The 21,371-nt window shown below is 37.5% G+C and overlaps 1 protein-coding gene across 2 annotated transcripts in view; it reads left to right on the forward strand.

The window, feature by feature from the left end:
- LOC127420665 (solute carrier family 45 member 4-like) overlaps positions 1-21,371 on the forward strand; it is a 60,344-nt gene that overhangs the window by 25,231 nt on the left and 13,742 nt on the right. For both annotated transcript variants that reach the window (XM_051663112.1, XM_051663113.1), the window contains one exon: positions 3,074-3,877. In XM_051663112.1, the coding sequence (XP_051519072.1) occupies positions 3,580-3,877 (298 nt within the window). In that variant the 5' untranslated portion in view covers positions 3,074-3,579. The remainder of the gene's footprint in view (positions 1-3,073; positions 3,878-21,371) is intronic.

Consider the following 21,371-nt stretch of genomic DNA (forward strand, 5'->3'; position numbering starts at 1 on the left):
TCTATTTTGGTCTCGTCACTCCAAATTACAGTGTGCCAGAAGCTGTGAGGCATGTCAAGGTGTTGTCGGGCATATTGCAACTGGGCTTTATTGTGGCATTGTCGCAGTAAAGGCTTCTTTCTGGCAACTCGACCATGCAGCTCATTTTTGTTCAAGTATTGTCGTATTGTGCTCCTTGAAACAACCACACCATCTTTTTCCAGAGCAGCCTGTATTTCTCCTGAGGTTACCTGTGGGTTTTTCTTTGTATCCCGAACAATTCTTCTGGCAGTTGTGGCTGAAATCTTTCTTGGTCTACCTGACCTTGGCTTGATATCAAGTGATCCCTGAATTTTCCACTTCTTAATAAGTGATTGAACAGTACTGACTGGCATTTTCAAGGCTTTGGATATCTTTTTATATCCTTTTCCATCTTTATAAAGTTCCATTACCTTGTTACGCAGGTCTTTTGACAGTTCTTTTCTGCTCCCCATGGCTCAGTATCTAGCCTGCTCAGTGCATCCACGTGAGAGCTAACAAACTCATTGACTATTTATACACAGACACTAATTGCAATTTAAAAAGTAACAGGTGTGGGAAATTAACCTTTAATTGCCATTTAAACCTGTGTGTGTCACCTTGTGTATCTGTAACAAGGCCAAACATTCAAGGGTATGTAAACTTTTGATCAGGGCCATTTGGGTGATTTCTGTTATCATTATGATTTAAAAAGGAGCCAGACAACTATGTGATAATAAACGGCTTCATATGATCACTATCCTTAAATAAAAGACAGTTTTTTTTGCATGATCAGTCATATTTTCAAAATCAATGCCAAAATTTCACAATTTCTGCCAGGGTATGCAAACTTTTGAGCACAACTGTGTGTGTGTGTGTGTGTGTGTGTGTATATGTGTGTGTGTATATATATATATATATATAGAGAGAGAGAGAGAGAGAGAGAGAGACTCAAATGTATATTTTAATCAAAACCATTTATAAACCTCAATAAACATTTTCGTCAGTAATTTCGTTGATGAGATTAGCACTATCAGCTGGGTAAATTAGGAGACAGGTTTGTCTAAAAGTTGTTAGGACCATGGTCAACATAGACCATTTTGGTCAACCTGGTTAGAGCAGGTTAGCTAAACTGCAGGGAACCTGGTTGAGCTGAAAATGTGAAATTTTGCATTATAGATTAACTGCTAAGTGGTAGAATAAGGTATTTCCATTTCTAATGCTGGTTGGTTAGCCTAGCTTATCAGGCTTAGCAGTTAGCATGCTAACTGTAAGCTAACTGAAAACACAAAGAGAAAGAGATTGTTTAAACTGACCAGTTCTTGTTTCGTTATATTTTTTGGAAAGACTGTAATTGACATACAGTATATGTTCATGTTTAGGAGTACAACGCAATAGATCAACAAATAGCATTTTTGATCAGGCACCAAATAGAATTTCGGGGAGATGGGATTGGATTTGATATGACACCAGCTGTGAAGTCTAGTTATCTCTTGTCCAGTCATTTCTCTGCATGAGTATAGAGTAAGGATTAAGTAACTAATCAGATGCTAGATTAGACCGTTGCACTGATGGCTCAGAAGTGGCACATAGTAGTCCTTGTCAGCTGTTCCAAACACTTCACTCACTGAATGGAGCTGTAATCTGATAGTATTTGTGTTTTATCAGCGTCTCACATGATAAACAAGCATGCAGTAGCCAAAGACTGCTTGCTAAAACAATCCAGAGCCCGAGTTCTGATAGCGCTGCTTTAGGAGGGAAACCACGGAGTCACTTATCGACACACAGCCTGATTGATTGTTGTCCAGTTTTACTCTACGTTTGTTTTTGTTATGCACTTCAGGAAATGCTTGTTTCCCTTCCCTTTTTTGTCTAGTTTCAGAAACTTTTGAAGCATAAACAGCCATGTGGAATAATCAGGAGACTTGAGACCACACAAACACAATGTCAGCTCTGTTTGACCAGTTTGACCATTCAGCGGAGTCCATTGTGTTGGGTTTTATTTCATATTTCAGTCCTGTTAAGAGGTTTATTAAGTGCGACTGCAGAGCTGATTGTTTGTGCACTCTAATACTTTGGGTTTTTGGAGTTTCATTCCTATACTCAAACGTGCTGTATTTATAGCCATGCTTTTCAGATTTAATCTCTGAAAGTCTCCTTAATCCCTCCAAACATGTTAATTCTGCTGTTTGTTCAGAGCCAAACTGAAGAATATGAGCTTATAGTCATATATTAGCACGCAAAGAATAAGGAATGTTCTGGAGAGGTGCTTCAAACAACATTTGCAATGCATATAAAGGGAAAAAAAATGAAAATCATGTCATTGTTACTCACCCTCATTACTGTTCCAAACCCATATGACCATGTCTGTCAAGATCCAAAAAGAATCAAAATAGTGCACGGGTCATACGGACTACTTTTATGATATTTTTACTATGCTTTAATAGTAAAAATATCATAAGTAGTCCGTATGACCCATGCACTATTTTCCAAGTCTTCAGGGTGAAAATGTCAACATAATAATGAAAATAATGTAAAAAATAAACCATGACCTCTAGAAGGTTTTACACAAATCTCATACATTTTTCTTTCATAAAATGGCTACAACTGTGGTTTGTCAGGAACTTTTTTACCACCTGCTGGTGGAATCTCCAAACTGCAAATGTAAGAACTGAATTTAGACTTTGCTCTGAAAGCAGACCTGCTTTTCAAACGTCTTAGCACAATGACCAATTTCTCAGGAAAATAGCAAATTACACTTTGCGGCACTTTATTAACACACAATACACCCACAGTTTGCATGCATACACCCACAGATAGCACAAACAGTCCCACCCACGCCCACTTGCGCTTTGTGAATCTCACAAAAATTAGATAAGACATTGTGCATGGTCATTGCACGTTGCGCTGTGCCTAGCGCAGTCATGAAAATAGAGCCCTTAATGAGTTGATGTTTTCATTTTTTACATTTAGGTGAAAGACTATAAAAGCAAGCAATTTTTTTTATGAACAATTGTTATACAAATTGTTTTTGCTTTTCAGTAACACACTCTCTCTGTCTTTCTTTCTCTTTCAGATTGATCGGTCACTCCATGGGGATTCTCGGGTGCATTCCGTCTGGTTTCTCCTGCCCTTCACCCCTCGGCCTGCCCTCCCACCTCTACAACACCGCCTCCATACAAATCATGAAACTGGTATTAACTGAATGGCAAATGATATGGATTTTTACTGTTTCCAGTAGACAGTAAACATACCACACACACACAGACACTCACACACACACACACACACACACACACATACACACACACACACACACACACTCACATACACATTTACATACATGCACACATCAAAAGGATTGATCTCACCACCAAATACCCTGACACGGCTTGAGCCCGGGCTACTGGAAGTGTACTTCGACACTTTGCACATTTTGGAATGTTTGCCACGCCTTGAACGTGATCCACGGTGTCTAAGGAAACAGAGCTGGATTGACACCACGAGTGCTGCTGTTGGCTTTATTCTTCGTAGATTTCTTTTTTCCGCGTGTTTGATTTGTGTGATCGCCACTCTGAGTGCATGCCGACGACAACGATGGCGCCCCAGAACACTGAGGCCGACGCTGTGCAGATGCAGGCCGTTGTGGCGGTGCCTGCGGATAAACAGGGCGGACGGTTCGGCGGAGCAGGAGGCGGGGCCAATGGAGGGGGTGGAGCTGGAGGGCCAGATTTGGAGAGTCAGGAGGAGTCGGTCAGCGAGGGCTCTATAGATCGCATCCCGTTACGCCAGTGGATCATGCACGGTGCCGTAATGTTCGGCCGAGAGTTCTGCTATGCCATGGAGACGGCGCTAGTCACACCTGTACTGCTGCAAATAGGTAAGACGGTTCTCGCCTAAACAATTGTACCTACACATTTAGATAATAATAAAATAACTAATTAAAATTTTACATATGACACAGCCTTATTTAGAAAACCAAAAATGTTTTTCAGTTGCGCAGTGGTCAATATAGCGCATCAGTATGGTTCTGGAAGTAAAATCCCATTCATTTTTCCCATAGTGAAATGGATTTTTAACAATAAATTACAAACCTTTAAAGACAGACCTACCGTGAGTTCCGAAGTTGTTAATCGATGATATATGATTTACGATGATATATTTCAACTTTTTTTAAAAATCATGTTAAATAGCGTAATTCCTGGTAAAGACCTACACTACCCATGATCCTGAATAGAGATCCTCCAATCAGAGAATCACAGCAAACAAAGTGCATCAAAAGAGCTCTGCAGCTCCGCCCACTCCCATGACGCTGTGGGAATGATGCAATCAAGTCACTCTCCCTACTACTTATATATTTGCATATATCTGAAATTATATTGTTTCTATTCTTGTAATCAACTTTTAATCAATAGTTTTATATTTTTCCATTGTTTTTATTCAGTTACGTCATTCACAATGCTTCATGGGATTATAGTTCATTCTCTCATTAATGACGTTAAGTACACAATCTTGTACCTTTTGTATTTTTGTCCGATTTTCAAATGCTTTTTCACTTCAAATCAACATTTTTAATGTTGTGATTTACCTTGGAGCTTGTTGGTTTGCTTCATGGCTTTGCTATATAGAATTTTATGAAGTCCCTATAGAAAAAATTCCGGAACCAAGACAGTTGAAAAAGTGGGTGGGCATATACAGTACATATATTACAAAACTCTTTGGAATACTTGTTTGTGATTGGTCAAATATTTGTGTGTAATGAGCGCTAAACAGTATAATGGACCATTTTTTCAGGTAACTGATTAACTGAATAGCGGTACTAGTTTCATGTTCTTCATAATTATATTGGATGGTGTTGTGTAGCTGTTGGCGTGTGGTTAAAAATATCTGCTCCGTCTGTGGGGTCATACTGGCATCTCTCATCGAACGACACACAGTCTGTGATTTTTCAGTACTGGAAAAGTCATGGAAATGGAAATTTCTCTTGTAAAGATATGTACATTTCTAGTTGGGTAATTCTCTCGAAACTCTTGAAGCATGGCAGCGAGGATTTCTATATAGAAATCAATATGAAATCCTATTCTAAAAATTGAACACAATAGATATACATGTGCTCCATCTTGCACATAAATATTACAAAGGATTTCATGTTTTATTTGAGATTTTTTTAAAAGAATTTTCTAGTTAATTTCTCATTACCGCAACACTTTTAGCTTAAAAATTAGAATTATTAAATGTAGTAAAAACATAATAAACCTTTTTTATTTATTTATTTATTTATTTATTTTTTATGTTTGTTGTACCTAACACCCAATAGTAGACAAAATAATTTATTTGACGTTCCAAATATCACTATCTGGATAATAGAATAAAAAAAATTAAAAAAACATTGTCCATCATGCAGTTTCTCTGTATTGCAACACTTTGGCTGCCTTTTCAAAACACAGTTTATTAGCGAAATAAAGACTTAACCTGCAATGGTGCATCAGCAAGAATAGAAGTTTAAATATAGATACCTAAATACTCACTTTGTTTCACTAAAAATTTTGTAATTGTCTCTTTGAATTCTCATTACCGCAACTGATGCTAAATGTGTTAGACAGTAGATTTAATGATCAATTTCGACAACTGTATTAGTTTTTACCTAGCTCTGTAAGATAGAGCAATAATTTTTGCACACTTGTAATGGGTGCCCCTATTATTACGGTTTTTGTGTTAGACAACCTAATTACCGCAACGCACTTTATCATTACAACCATTATGTGTGTGTGTGTGTGTGTGTGTGTGTTGCGGTAATGAGAACTGATCTGGACATACTCCAGAAAATGTATTAAAAGATGTGTAAACATTTTTTAAATATGTCTTGATTTTACGATTTATGATGATTTTAGATTTCCCTTTTCATGTTACAAAAGAAAAGAAAGATTTGGCTATGAATTACTCTTCAGGAACCCTAACCTGGATTAAGTTGGTGAGATCCCCCCATGGTCTAAAGTGCACCATGTTCTAAAAACAATCTTGACCACCTTAAGCTGGTATGAACTGTTTCTTTTCCAGCAGAGAGATGGCAATTATTTTCTGAAATAGTAGTTATCTGTCTCTTGAGAACTTTGCGTTGGCACCTCAACAAAGACCAATTGCTTTCTACTTCATTTTCTTCTTATCTTTTCCAAGTTGGCAGGAATCTGGCACCTAGAGTCCTATTTCCCGAATGTGGGCGCTCAGCAGTTCTCTATCATTTACTCATACACGTCTCGCTAGATCTGTAGAAGTGTATCAGGACACTGGGTGTTTCTTCAACTTTGGTCCCAATGGTTAATTTTCATTAAAACAAACAGATTTCACATTTTGTGTTTTTGCTATATAAAGGTTATTAAAATGGACTTAGAAAATTTTAATGAGACTTTACTTTCTGTAACAAATCTTCTCTTCTACTCAGATTTTGCATATACTGTAGTTGTCTACTACAAACAGCTAGCACGCTAATACTTTGTTTTCCACATAATCTTCCGCTCTCAGTTGCTTCCCAGTAGTGATTATATAAACTAAAGGATGATTTCACTGGATTAAGTGATTGCTCAGCAGGTCAAGGCCAGTTGTGAGTGATTTGCTGTGATGTTGTCAGGCGACATGCTAATTTAAGAGTTAGCGTCTTGTGTTGCTTACATGACACAGTTAAAAAAGGTACCTGCAATCCAATGCTGCCTTCATGTGCTTTTAGAATTGGCATAAATGCGAGTTTCCTACTTAGAAGTTGCACATGAATGCCCCCTCAATTAAAAAATTATGACTGGGAAACTAAGAGTTTCTGAGTTTCAACATGGCGGAGAACAGCACTGTTTCTGTAGTGATTTGATAGGTTTTATTTACTTTTCTAAATGCAGCTACCTTGTTATCGCTTGCCGTTTCAGTCACATACTGTACATTTACATATATCAGTAACCATTTGATGCATATTTTACATTTATCATACTGGGAAAATGGCATGTATTTGACCAAAATTCTTCACTACAACACACAAGGACACATAGACTTATGTAGTTTTTATATAAAACTAATTATCAATAATGTGCCAAACCTCATAAGAAAAACATTACTTACTTTAGGAATCATTTTCCCAATCAATAACATCCCCAGACATCCTCCAAGGGAGGTTTCACAAGTTTCTCTAACTTCTGGGGAAAATACTGAATACTGAAAAATCCTCAGTAAGACAAGCTGACTAGCATTTATTACGGTGTCAAAATAAAAGTTCCCAAAGAAATATGCAAGAATGAACATGGCATCCTCAGTCCCTGATAGCAGTAGTCTATTTCATGTGCGTGTTTACACCTGGAAGATGTATTTTTTTACATTGTTTGCTCATCTGAAATGCGTCTACAAGATGTTTTTTAATAAGTATGTCTTGGATGGGGGCCTGGGTAGCTCAGCGAGTAAAGACGCTGACTACCACCCCTGGAGTCTCAAGTTCTAATCCAGGGCATGCTGAGTGACTCCAGCCAGGTCTCCTAAGCAATCAAATTGGTGCGGTTGCTAAGGAGGGTAGAGTCACATGGGGTAACCTCCTCGTGGTCGCTATAATGTGGTTCTCTCTCTCGGTGGGGCGCGTGTTGAGTTGTGCATGGATGCCGTGGAGAATAGCGTGAAGCCTCCACACGCGCTGTCTCCACGTTAATGCGCTCAACAATCCACGTGATAAGACGCGCGGATTGACGTCTCGGACGCTGAGGCAACTGAGATTCGTCCTCCGCCACCTGGATTGAGTCACTATGCCATCACGAGGACCTAGAGCGCATTGGGAATTGGGCATTCCAAATTGGGGAGAAAATAAAAATAAATATATATATATATATATATATATATATATATATATATATATATATATATATATATATATATATAATTTAATATATAATGTCTCGGATGTCAGTAAGACATTAAGCAGATGTCTTTGAGATGTTTATGATTTATGAGTGTTTATTTTTTATTTTTTTGGATTTTTCTCCTTTTTCTCCCAATTTGGAATGCCCAATTCCCGATGCGCTCTAAGTCCTCGTGGTCGCATAGTGATTCGCCTCAGTCCAGGTGGCGGAGGACGAATCCCGCGCATCTTATCACGTGGCTTGTTGAACGCGTTGCCTAGGAGACATAGCACGTGTGGAGGCTTCACGCCATCCACCGCGGCAACCATGCTCAACTCACCACGCGCCCCACCGAGAACGAACCACATTATAGCGACCACGAGGAGGTTACCCAATGTGACTCCACCCTCCCTAGCAACCGGGCCAATTTGGTTGCTTAGGAGACCTGGCTGGAGTGATTCAGCACGCCCTGGGATTCGAACTAGCGAACTAGCGAACTCCAGGGGTGGTAGCCAGCGTATTTTACCACTGAGCTACCCGGGCCCCATGATTTATGAGTGTTTATAAATCTGATCTTTTTAAGATGTTTAGCAGATACTAATTAAGATGCGATGCTTTCCAGATGAAAAGATCTAAAACAGACATCTCTGAGACGTACGTGTGCTATCTGGTATATTTATAAAATTATAAAACTCCTTTACTGTCCGACTACAAAGCACTTGAACGTGACCTACCCAGATAGAACGCGTACATCTCAGAGATATCTGTTTTAGATCTTTTCATCTGGAAAACATTGCATTTTAATTAACATCTGCTAAACATCTTAAAAAGATCTTGAGGCAGTAGAAGAAAATACTGAAATAGCATAATTACACGTTACAAGCACATAAATGACCAAGCAAAATCATATTTACCAGTTGGAACCTCTGAGTTATCTGAATAATATCGTAGTTCCCAAGTTTTGATGCTGTAAGGGGTGTGTCGATATAAAAGGTACCAGAACTCTGCAGATGGAAGTGAATGATTCTGCAAAGTTATTTCAGTTTCAGTACTATATTTATGTATTGTTAATTTGTTAATGGCAAACTTGGCAACCAAGCATAAATTATAAAGGTTGTGTAAAGAAACAGAACAGAAACAAGCTTTTGTTGTTATTCGTGGTTTTGTTCTGGCTTTGTCCACTTTTTATTTGAATGTGTGACATGCCATTATAATGACTGTTAAACTTGGATTTAGGAGCTTCCCAGATGCACTAACAGGCAACAAATATCAGTCACTCAGTGTTTAAACAGCAATTGCATACTTTACTGACATAGTTTGCAACTGTAGGTGAGGAATGTCAATGAGAAGACACACTGGGAGATCTGGGAGATGTTTGACAGGCTTTTCTGAGTGGATTGGATGGATCCTCCTCAAGCAACAGCACGCAGCGACGGTTCGTTTATATACGCAGGAAGCAGGAAATTACACTGACAACCTGGGTACGGTGCTCGACATCACGACAGTCAAGACTAATTCAAATCCGGATAAGCAAAGACAAGGGATTGACAGGCTACGTGTGTGTGCCCATCAGAAATTCCAGGAAGAAATTCTAAGTATTTTGCAGCAGATGAGAGTTTTCCGTGTGTAGCATTGTTTGTTAACCGTGATAGAGAAAAGAGAAGATCGTAACAAAGGAAGAGAGAATGTTTGGTGCAGTGGTGGGAATTTGTGACTCAGCAGATTCTGAGTTTCGGAATAATGTGCACACGTTCATGTGACCCAGAATGCTCAGCTGGAGGGGGAAAACGGGAGCCATATTCTGGAATGTGTAAAATTTGAAAGTAATTTTGCTTTTCACAGCCTCTGGATTTCAGGCATTCTGAAATCAAACAAACTCCTAGAGCTTTAACTAGGCCAAAAACAAACACCCTGTAAACAAAAAAGCCACGTTTTTTTTTTTTTTTTTTTTTTTTTTTCTGTTGACGTCTGTATGCATGGAAGCATACTACCAACAATGGCACCAACAATCATCCATGCAATTATCTAATCAGCCAATCGTGTGGCAACAGTCCAGTGTATAAAATCATGCAGATACGGGTCAGGAGCTTCATGTAATGTTCATTTAATCAACTATCAGAATGGGGAAAAAATGTGATCTCAGTCATTTGGACCATGGCATGATTGTTGGTAGCAGATGGGCTGTTTTGAGTATTTCTGTAACTGCTGATCTCCTGGGATTTTCACACACAACAGTCTCCGAATTTACTCCAAATGGTGCCAAAAACAAAAAACATCCAGTGAGCGGCAGTTCTGTGGATGGAAACGTCTTGTTGATGAGAGAGGTCAACAGAGAATGGCCAGACTGGTTTGAACTGACAAAGTCTACAGTAACTCAGATAACCACTCTGTACACAATATTAGGCAGGTGGTTTTAATGTTGTGGCTAATCGTGTATACAGTGGTGGCCAAACATATTGCCACCCTTGGTAAATATGAGCAAAGAAGACTGTGAAATGTTTTTATTGTTTATCCTTTTGATCTTTCATTCAAAATATTCACAAAAATCTAACCTTTAATTGAAGTAAACTATTTGAAAAGGGGGGGAAATCTCATAATTAAATATTTTTCTCTAAAACACGTTTGCCACAATTATTGGCACCCCTAGAAATTCTTATGAGTAAAATATATCTGAAGTTTATTCCCATTCATATTTTACATTTTTTTTAGGACATCTGGGTGACTAGGAACATGAAATTGTTCATTATTTCCTGTTTCAGAGAGGTATAAATGTGAGGTAACACACAGGCCAAATTCCCTTAGTCATCTATCACAATGGGTAAGACCAAAGAATAAAGTTACGATGTGCAGCAAAAAGTTGTTGAGCTTCACAAAATGGAAAATGGCTATACAAAAATAGTGAAAGCACTGAAAATACCCATTTCCTCCATCGGGGCAATAATTAACAAGTTCCAATCAACTGGACATGTTACGAATCGGCCTGAAAGAGGACGTGTGTCTATATTGTCTCCACGTATGGTGAGAAGGATGGTCAAAATTCTCCAAGGATCACAGCTGGAGAATTGCAGGAATAAGTTGGGTCTTGGGGTCAGAAAGTCTCCAAAACTACAATCAGACATCACCTTCTTCACAACAAGTTGTCTGGGAGGGTTTCAAGAACAAAAAGCCTCTGCTCTCTATTATAATTATAATCAATATTTGGTTTGAACACTTTTGCAAAACAGCACCACTCCTACTTACACCTGGACACAGTTTTTCTTTGTTGTTGGCAGATAGGATGTTCAAGCTTCTTGAAGAATTCAACACAATTCTTCTATCTATTTAGTCTGTCTCAATTGCTTCTGTCTCTTTATGTAATCCCAGACTGACTCAATGTTCAGTGGGGGGCTCTGTGGGGACCATGACATCTGTTGCAGGGCTCCCTGTTCTTCTATTCTAATCTTTTCTATTTGCAAAAGTAATGTTTGGGAGTCTAACATTTATATTTCCTATTGAAACACTAAAGCTGAAGATGTAAAAAACCATCTTAAGACAAATGTTTTTGTGAAACATCTTAATACTTTTGCACAGTACTGTATATATAAAATGTATAAATAAAAAATGTATTATAATATAATGTATTATAATATAACAGTTATAATTGTATAATAGATATATAATTATAATTGTTATATTATAATACATTTTTTATAATTAAAATACATCTTTTTCAAGTAATATGCAGAATACAGTAAATACTAAGTAGTATACTATGCAGTACACTCGTATTCAATTCTGCTTATAGCAGCAGTCCTGCAGATATAGCGCCTGACCAACTGTGAATTATAGTGCATACAGTATCAATGTGGCTGGTCCATGGAGGAATAGTAATGCTTCAAGTACGTGCACTAACATGCGTGCCATGCAAAGAGTGTTTGTGCTTTTTGACGTGATTTTGCAGGTCTGTAAAATTAAGACTATTGTCTCTTAAAAATAGCAAAACAATGAAGCCTTTTTGGCTGTTTTGGTCTGTCTCTGGTGGATTGCACTTTCTCGTGACTGCACAGATTTTCAGCGGTTTTGCATAAACAATGGCTAAAGCTCATTTAACATTTGGTTTTAAATATACTGTGACCTGTACTCCCTTTGTGCCCACAAAAGTAGGAAACAATCCTGAGATCAACCCAAGAGCAGACAGTGACACGGTTTAGTTTCCAAGAATCATGAGACGAATTGTAAAGAGCACAGAGTAAGAAGAGGAAAGATGATAAACAATTGTGTGTGTGTGTGTGTGTGTGTGTGTGTGTGTGTGTGTGTGTGTGTGTGTATGTGTGTAAGTTTTTATTTGGTCATACTTCAGAGACAAAATTGACTCCAGAGGTTAGCTAAATCTGGCAAAACCTCCCTTTGTGGAATCCCTTCAGATTAAAAAGAATCAGTAAATGTTTTTTGTTTTAGTGATAGTTTTAGGGTGTGGATTAGTCTGTAGTAGTTGTTAGGGATGTCGATTTGACATGACAATTTAGTGTGCCCCATTGTAAAAAAACAATGCATCAAGACCACAAGAAAAAATCCTGCACACTACCATAGCTTGCAAGACATGATCAAGAATTTATTTGCAATGCCAACAAGTTTAAAATGTCATTAGCAATCATGACAGCTGTTGACAATGACATGACCAACTAACAATATTAATTAAATAAATCAATGTCATGTCTGAAGTGTCATGATTGTTAATGACATATTTTAAACTTGTTGGCATTGCAAATAAATTCTTGATCAAATAAAATCGTGTCTTGCAAGTTATGGTAGTGTGCAGGATAAATTATTTTTTCTTACACACCTACCTATAACTTTTCAGGTGTGCGAGGGGCTTTGAATTATCGTTTAAAAAAAATAATACTTAAAAATACAGACAAGATTTATAAATATATATATAATATATACATGTGTGAGTATATATGTGTGTGTGTATGTATAATATATATATATATATATATATATATGTATGTATGTATGTATGTATGTATGTATGTGTGTGTGTATATATATATATATATATGTATATATATGTGTGTGTGTGTGTGTGTGTGTGTGTGTGTGTGTATAATATACGCACACACACATGTATATATTATATATATGTATGTGTGTGTGTGTGTGTGTGTGTGTGTGTGTGTATATATATATATGTGTGTATATTATTTTTTTAAACAATAATTCCAAGTCCCTCGCACACCTGAAAAGTTATAGGTAGGTGTGTAAGAAAAATAATTTATCCCGCACACTACCATAACTTGCAAGACATGATTTTATTTGATCAAGAATTTATTTGCAATGCCAACAAGACTGTATATACACATATATTTAGTATATAGATGTGTGTGTGTGTGTGTGTGTGTGTGTGTGTGTGTGTGTGTGTGTGTGTGTGTGTATCTCTACCAAGATTAATACATGCTGTAAAAATAGTGTTCATTGTTAACTCATGACATTAAATGCAATGTTATTGCAAAGTGTTAACATTAAATATACAATAAAAAAATAAATAAAATTACACTTAATTTATAACATTTATTTATAATTCTTTTCATTGCTATTTTGAATTATCTTGATTTGTGGGTCTTAGCAAATATTGACATATGCAATTAATTTGAGTAATTTATAAATTTGTTATCGATTCACAGCCCCAGTATTTATGATTAGCTTTAACATTAGAAGTCCATGCTATGTCCTTATTTAGATAGATAAACATGCATGTTACCTAGCTAGTTTGGGGACTAATTTTCCCCAGAAGTTAGAGAAACCTGTGAAATCTCCCTTGGAAGATGTCTGGGGATATTATTGACTGGGGATATGATTCCTAAAGTAAGTAATGTTGGCACAGTATTTATAATTAGTTTTATATCAAAACAACAGAAGTCTATGGTGTGTCCTTATGTGTTGCAGTGAACGTTCACTGCTGTGCTGAGTTAAGACTTTTGTGCATATCATACTGCTGCAGTGTTACGTAACAGAGCAGATTTGCTCTGTGTGTGTGTTATAAACCTATACGGTTTAAATGTCCTTCAGGAGCAGATTACTGGCTAGGGGAAAAACAGACAGCCAATAATATGAGAGGTCAGCTTCTCTAATCTAATGATTGAAACACGCACACACACCTCTGTGTTTTTGATCTCCACTCAACTCTTACCTGTCTGTCTGTTCTTGTTAGCGTTGTTTAATTTAATTAGTAATTAGGTGCCGAGACCAGCTTAAACCAGCTCAGACCATCAAACCATCTTATGCTGCTTTAATTTGCTTTTGCAGGGACATTTTTGAAAAAAAGTCCCGCATCCAAATATTTACCTGTGAGAGTTTGTATTTGTCACTTGAACATGCAAGATTTGTTCACAGACAGCAGTGTTAGACAGTCTGGTATTTGCTTAAGGGCACAATGCCAATCGTCTGAGTAAGCTGTACTTTGGATTGAAAATGCAAAGTCTCTGTTAGGTGTCAGAATTGCTGATCTAAACCAGACCCAAACAGCACACCTCCATCCAACTCTCTCTCTCTTTCTCCTTTGAATAATTGATGGTGTTCGGCTACAGTCGGAGCAAGACAAGGGGTTATTCCGGACACACGCTGGAATAGAAAGGAAGATAAAACCGCTGTGTTAATATTTCATCTTTCCATCTGCTCAATTACTGGCGATTCAGAGGTCTGGAAAGATTTGGGTTTTTTTGTCAGGCTTTTACTCTCTTGAGGGAGTAGCTATTCTTACAGGAATATTCTGGGTTAATACCAAGTTAAGCTCAATCGACAGCATTTGTGGCATTATGTTGATAATCACAGAAATGTGTTTCAGTGTGTTCCAGTGAGACTCTTACAATGGAAGTCAATGGAGGCCAGTCTGTAAACAATAAATACTCACTGTTTCAAAAGTATAGACAAGATGTAAACAATATGCTTGTAAACATGATTTTAATGTGATAAAATCCCTTACTAACCTTTTCTGTGTAAAGTTAAATCCAATTTTACAACTTCATTGCCATGATGGCATAACCCTTAAACCCTAAAATGACAGTTCAACCATTTTAAAGCTCAAATAATACACAAGTTTTAACAAGAATTAATGTAAGTGCTTTTATAAAATTATAAGCTTTACATATCTGCCTTTAAACCCTCAATAAAATTGGCCCCATTCACTTCCATTGTAAGTGCCTCACTGCTTTTTTTTTTTTTTTAAATAAACGAGGGACGAGTCGTAATTATTTGTGGTAATCAACGTTTATGATGCTCTTTTAGTACAGTTAACGGCAGCCGCATGCATCAATGACACACAAAGATAAAAAGTACACTAAACGTGGATCGTCCACGCATACTACGCTACGTCACTAGCACTGTGCATGAGACATAGCGGCACACAGAAACCTTGGCTTCAAGAGGGGTGCTGCTAAGTGTCTCGATCGAAACTGAATATCTTTCCAAGATTTTATGCCATTAACACCACAAACTTTGTCAAATTTACTGACTAGTTCTTTCTCAGAAGTGCTCATTGTAGCAGAATGGAAACTTTGCTAAACAAAACCTTGGGTCATGATTCCCAGAAATTGCATAAATCCCACCAATCAGATTGGAGCTTGTCGTTTTGAGAAAGCTCTTGCCATTTTTGCTGTGTGCAATCTGGTGGTCTTTGAACTGTCCATTGGAGTTCCTTCTGAAACTTGAGATTATAGTCGTCCCAATAATCCTGAATGAACCCCACTCTTCCAAACCTCCGCTCTGCAGTCAGTGTTGCTCAACATACGGCAAAATGCACCTGACACATCGAGAGAAAGCCTGAGAGTGGCACAGAGCAGCTGTTTCCTGTCATTGCTTTGCATTTTGTCCATTTCTAGACAGCTTGACCATCATGACCTTCCTCTTCCTTTCACTCTCACTCCAGACTTTTCTCATTTTTCTCACTCAATTCTCAAAGGTAGCAGTGAATGGTGTCGTGGCACAGACTCTTGTTTTCATAGAAACAGGTCGTTGTAATGGTCATTGTTGTATTAATAACTTTTTTTCAGTCACAAGGTCCAGTGGTGGTGCACAGGTGGCCAGTGACCTTTTTTTACAGTACAAACATTTGTAATCTCTTATCTTAATGTAAGAATTTACTCCTCTGAAAAGGCTTTCCTTTTCGGCTGATGTCACCAAGACTTCTTACTAAGAACGAAGAGTTTTGACTGCTGAACAATCCGGCTAAAACCAGCTTAACCCTCCTATGGTACTCCGTCATTTTTGACTGTAATAAATGTTCATAATTTAAGTAAAATTGTTTCCTTTATCTGAGTAGTACAAGACTTGGTGACTTTTCCTCCATTTGCCATCTGAACATACAAACAAAAATTGGGCTTGATTCGATAAGTCTAAATGATCCTAAACAAAAGCGACACCTTTTGGTATTTGCAGTCAAAATTTACTGACCATTGAAAATGAATGGGAGAGACCAAAAAAACAGGGCAATTGTTTGTTTTTTTTTATCTGTCAAATACAATCAATAAATCAGCCACAATGCAGAAAAAAAAACAGACAGAAATGACAAAACATTCACCCACTCACAAACAAACACACTTCCACACACACAAAAATGAGCTGGTGAGACTATAACACAGAGCTTTTTTTTTACATTTAAAAAAAAAAAAATCATAATAAAAAAAAACAATCAGTCACAATGCTAAACACATGCACTCAGAAATGAAGGTGAGACTATAACACACAGAACCAGGGCATCAATAAATGGAGCTCTACAGCCATGGTTTGGTCATTGTTGGCATTACAAGTCATCTGTTGTTTTCCAGCTGATGACAGCAATCTGATACACTCACACAGAGCCATTACCACAATATACTTTGAGGAGGACAAGTTATTTTAAGCAGCTCTGTTCCATAGAATAACAGTTTATAGTGAGCAGGAGCTGTCAAGCTTCATAAAGGACAAATACTATAAAGCACTATTAAAGGTTAAAAGTAGTCCATATGACTCGTGCACTATATTCCAGGCTTTCTGGGGCCATACAACAGCTATGTGTTGTATGGACTACTATTATGGTATTTTTATAATGATTTTTTTTTTCCTCTTTAGACCTTGACAGCAGTGGTCAATATGAACTGTTTTTGTATGGAAAATTGCAGCATTTGGATTCTTGAAGAAAATATTGAGTTAAGATTCTACTGGGAGGAAAAAACAATGAGGGAAAACTTGAAGGCAGTAAATAATTTTGTGTATTTTCTTTTTGCTAGCCAGCTGATGTCATGTCATTTTACAGCTACATCAATGATGAAAAGAAATTCCAATGATATTCATCATTTCTTTGAGACAGCACATAAAAGAAAGAAAAGATGACTGAAACAGGCAAATTGTTAGCAATGCAGACAGTGTTTGTCTTGTACTGTGTGAACTTTAAAAATACATGTATCTTTTAAAACTAAAAATTATACAATTTTGGGCCTTTATCGCATTTAAAGCCTTTATTCAGAAAATTATTGCATTCAGCACCTTTACTATATTAAAGGACCAAAGAGGACCATTATATTTGTGACCTCAACAGCCGTGACCCCCCCACCCCCAAAATGGTTTGGTCCCCCCCCCCCAGTGTTCAAGACATAGTTACAGCTTTGCACTCACACAAACACACACACACACACACACACACACACACACACACACATGCACGTTTGCAGAATACATTTTTACAATAGAAAGTTTGAAATTGCAAAATGTTTATTCTGATTCTTCTGTTTTATACTATAATTGAATTTTCAGAATTTTGCAGTTCATTTCTGTTTCTTGATGTTCATTTTTATGACATTATTATGCATTTACTTTGAGTTAATACATTTTTAAATTTGAAAGAAATTATTGAAATTATATAACTCTTTGTAACACCATGGTCAGGTTTGATTGCAAACATAATGACATTAACTGCAAAAATTGACACTTCAATGTAAATAGTTTGATAATGGCCAAATATACAGTATATGGGGGGGGGGGTCTTAAAAAATATGCTTATTTGTATATGCATATTAATGGTAAAATTTAGAAATGTACATGTAAATAAGATCAAAATAGCATAAAATCCTAAAGGAAATGCATAATTGTATTTTTCTTCGGGGAAGTACAAATGGTATCATCATCATCATCATCATCAACATCACAAAAAAAAAAGGGTTACACATCTAACCCTTTCGGTCAAAAATGACCACGAATACCAAAGGGAGGCCCCATTTTTCAATACCATTGGAGGGTTAAGTTGATTGCTGGTTTTACATGGTCTCTAGTTGGTCCAAGTTGGTCTAGATGGTAGATCAGCTGGACTTCCAGCCGATGGACCAGGTGTTGACCTGGTAGACCATCTTGGAGCCACAAAAACAAGTTTCCTTGTTCCAAAAATTCCTCTTGACCATGTTAAATTGGTTTGAATTGGATTTTCCAGTTGTAAAAGACCCCAAAATGGAAATCTTTTGCGCTGTTCTTACCCGATAAGATGTCAGAACTGCCCCTCTCTGGGTTTCAGTGACTTGAGATTTGAATATGACTGTGGTTTTGTCTTTCACATACTACTTCCTCCCGTTTGACTCACTTTGCTCTCAGTATTGTTTGCCATTTTTGACCTGGTGGGAACCAAAAGTCTCCTGTCATTATTTACAGAAATCTCAACGTCCTGTTTGGATATTTACTTGATATATTTGTTTAGGTACAAATAACTTGCTTACCAACTGATTCAGATTTTTTGTTTGTATGTTTTTGCACTTGTTTGTGTTTTACTGTGGCTCGTGAACAAAGAGCTCGATGGTGTCAGGAAGTCATCAGTGGCACTATGACGTGATGCCAGGTCTGGCTTTCCCAAGCTCTGATGAGAAGAGAACGGCTTGTTTCTCAGATCCTGTTCTGACTCTGATAAGGGTCTCTGAGAACTGTTCTCAGGACTGCAGCGTACGTGGTTCCCAGATGGTTTGGCCCCTCCTGGGCTGCGAGAAAATTATTTTTTTTCCAGGTCTGAGAATGGGACACATTTCTCACCAGCAGGTGCAGTGGCAGTTTTCCATCTGAATTTTGACCCCAATTGTGAGAACTGCATAGCAGATTTTTTTTTTTTTTTTTTTTTTTTTTTTTTTAAATGGTGGGAATTTCCGTTAGAGTTTTAGCTGTATTTATATTGTTTCCATATTTTCCATATTTATATGAAATTCATAATACTTGTAATACTTTGTTACAGGTTTGTTTAAATCTCTATCAATTATGGTACTGCAATAATACCTGCTATTGAGACATGTTTCTTGAACAAACATGGTTCAATAGCTATTTTGTAGTTAAGACTTGTATTTGTCTATACAGAAATTGACTTTCAAAAATAAACCTACCCTGAGAAATATTCACTGGTGTAAAAATGTGTCAGCTAGCCCCGGTCTCTCCTACTATTAGCCCTTCAGAGTGTTGTAGGGCAAGTAACAGAGCAAGTGCTTCTTTTTCAGTGGTAGAATAATTAAGCTGATGCTTATTGAATTTACTAGAATAATAACTAACAGGATGATCTATACCATTTTTATCCTCCTGAAGAAGAACCGTACCAGCACCAATGGCACTTGCATTGACCCCATGCTTAAAAGTTTGTGTACAGTCGGGTGCACTGAGAACAGGTGCATTAGTTTGAGCTCTAGAGATCATGTGTGGAGATGGGAGAAACTTGCAGAAGGACAACCATCACTGCAACACTCCACCAATCTGGGCTTTATGGCAGAGTGGCCAGACGGAAACCTCTCCTCAGTGCAAGACACATGAAAGCCCGCTTGGAATTTTCAAAAAGCACCTAAAGGACTCTCAGACTGTGAGAAACAAGATTCTCTGGTCTGATGAAATGAAGATTGAACTGTTTGGCCTCAATTCCAAGTGTCATGTCTGGAGGAAACCAGGCACCGCTCATCACCTGCGCAATACCATCCCAACGGTGAAGCATGGTGGTGGTAGCATCATGCTGTGGGGTGTTTATCAGCGGCAGGGACTGGGGGACTGGTCAGGGTCCAACAGGACAATGACCCTAAGCACACAGCCAAGACAACGCAAGAGTGTCTTAAGGACAACTTTGTGAATGTCCTTGAGTGGCCCAGCCAGAGCCCGGACTCGAACCCAATCGAACATCTCTGGAGAGACCTGAAAATGGCTGTCCACCGACGGTCCCCATCCAACCTGACAGAGCTTGAGAGGATCTGCAGAGAAGAATGGCAGAAAATCCCCAAATCCAGGTGTGCAAAGCTTGTCGCGTCATACCCAAAAAGACTTGAGGCTGTAATCGCTGCCAAAGGTGTTTCAAATAAGTACTGAGCTAAGGGTAAACATCTGATGAACTTGAAGTGTATTCGGCTGCTGCTCAGAATGAGGCAGCGTCTATGAAACAAACAATGTTTCTGACACTTTGTTGTTAATAGACAACATAACAGCACATTTACCTTTTACTATTTTAAATAAAATAATTAAAAAGTTACTATTGCATTTTGAGGGATTTATTTATTCCTATTTGAATGTTTATTTCCCTTCTCATTATCTGTGCGTTTTTGGGAGCAGTGAGATAAATAATTCCTATCGTGCATAACTGTTTGATTTCTCAATTTTTTAGCATTTAATTAACTATTATTTTCATGTAAAATAATTTAAGTTATGGTAAAATAAATCATTTATTATGGCATGTATTATTATGCGACAATCTATTATTTGCTGACCAAATGTCCTCTTTATCCCAGACATGTCCTCTTTTTTTGGACTTGAACAAAGCATCCGGCCTCTAAATTGCCTCTAAATGTCCAGGAGATTTTTGTAGAGCAACCTTTGTATGTGACCTGTACAGCCGAAACTTGAGTGTCAATTGCAAAAAAGTCAGAATGTGCAATAAACAAGAACACAGGTGAGGGGATAAACAAGCCCTGAGTCTCTGTTCACACATTATCCATACTCAGTATTATGCGTCAAGCACAAAACTTAATGGCGTCCGATCTTTTCTGGTTTTATTTTCTGTTGTTGTATTTTATTTTATGGACATTATTAACTGCATTAATGTTACTGTTCATTAAATGTTTATACATTTAATGTATTTAATTAATACATTTATTTAATAAATGTTATTAGTGTAAATTTTGTTATTAATATTATTGGTTTGAGAGTAACATAATGCCTCAAAGTAGCGTTAATGTAGCTAGCTACTTTTTGATAGTAACTTGTAGCATAGCTAACTACTTTTTGAAAAGAGTAGCTTGACTGCAGCTGAACTACTTTAAATTATGAGTAGCTTGTCAAACTACAGTTTCCCCAACACTGTTCCTTGATCTATGCTATGTTTGCTGTTTGCATTTGAATTTAGTGCTGATGTCATTTGCTGACATCTGTGAAACTGTACTTGTTCTCTCTTGCATAAGAACCGACCCATCTGAAGTTCTGGAATTTTCTCTGCTGGTGTCCTATATGCCAGTGTTGAACTTGACTCCTCAACACTGATCTCTTCACATAACAAACCTGGCAGCC

The sequence above is a fragment of the Myxocyprinus asiaticus genome, chromosome 30, assembly GCF_019703515.2.
Source record: "Myxocyprinus asiaticus isolate MX2 ecotype Aquarium Trade chromosome 30, UBuf_Myxa_2, whole genome shotgun sequence".
NCBI classification, from domain to species: domain Eukaryota; kingdom Metazoa; phylum Chordata; class Actinopteri; order Cypriniformes; family Catostomidae; genus Myxocyprinus; species Myxocyprinus asiaticus.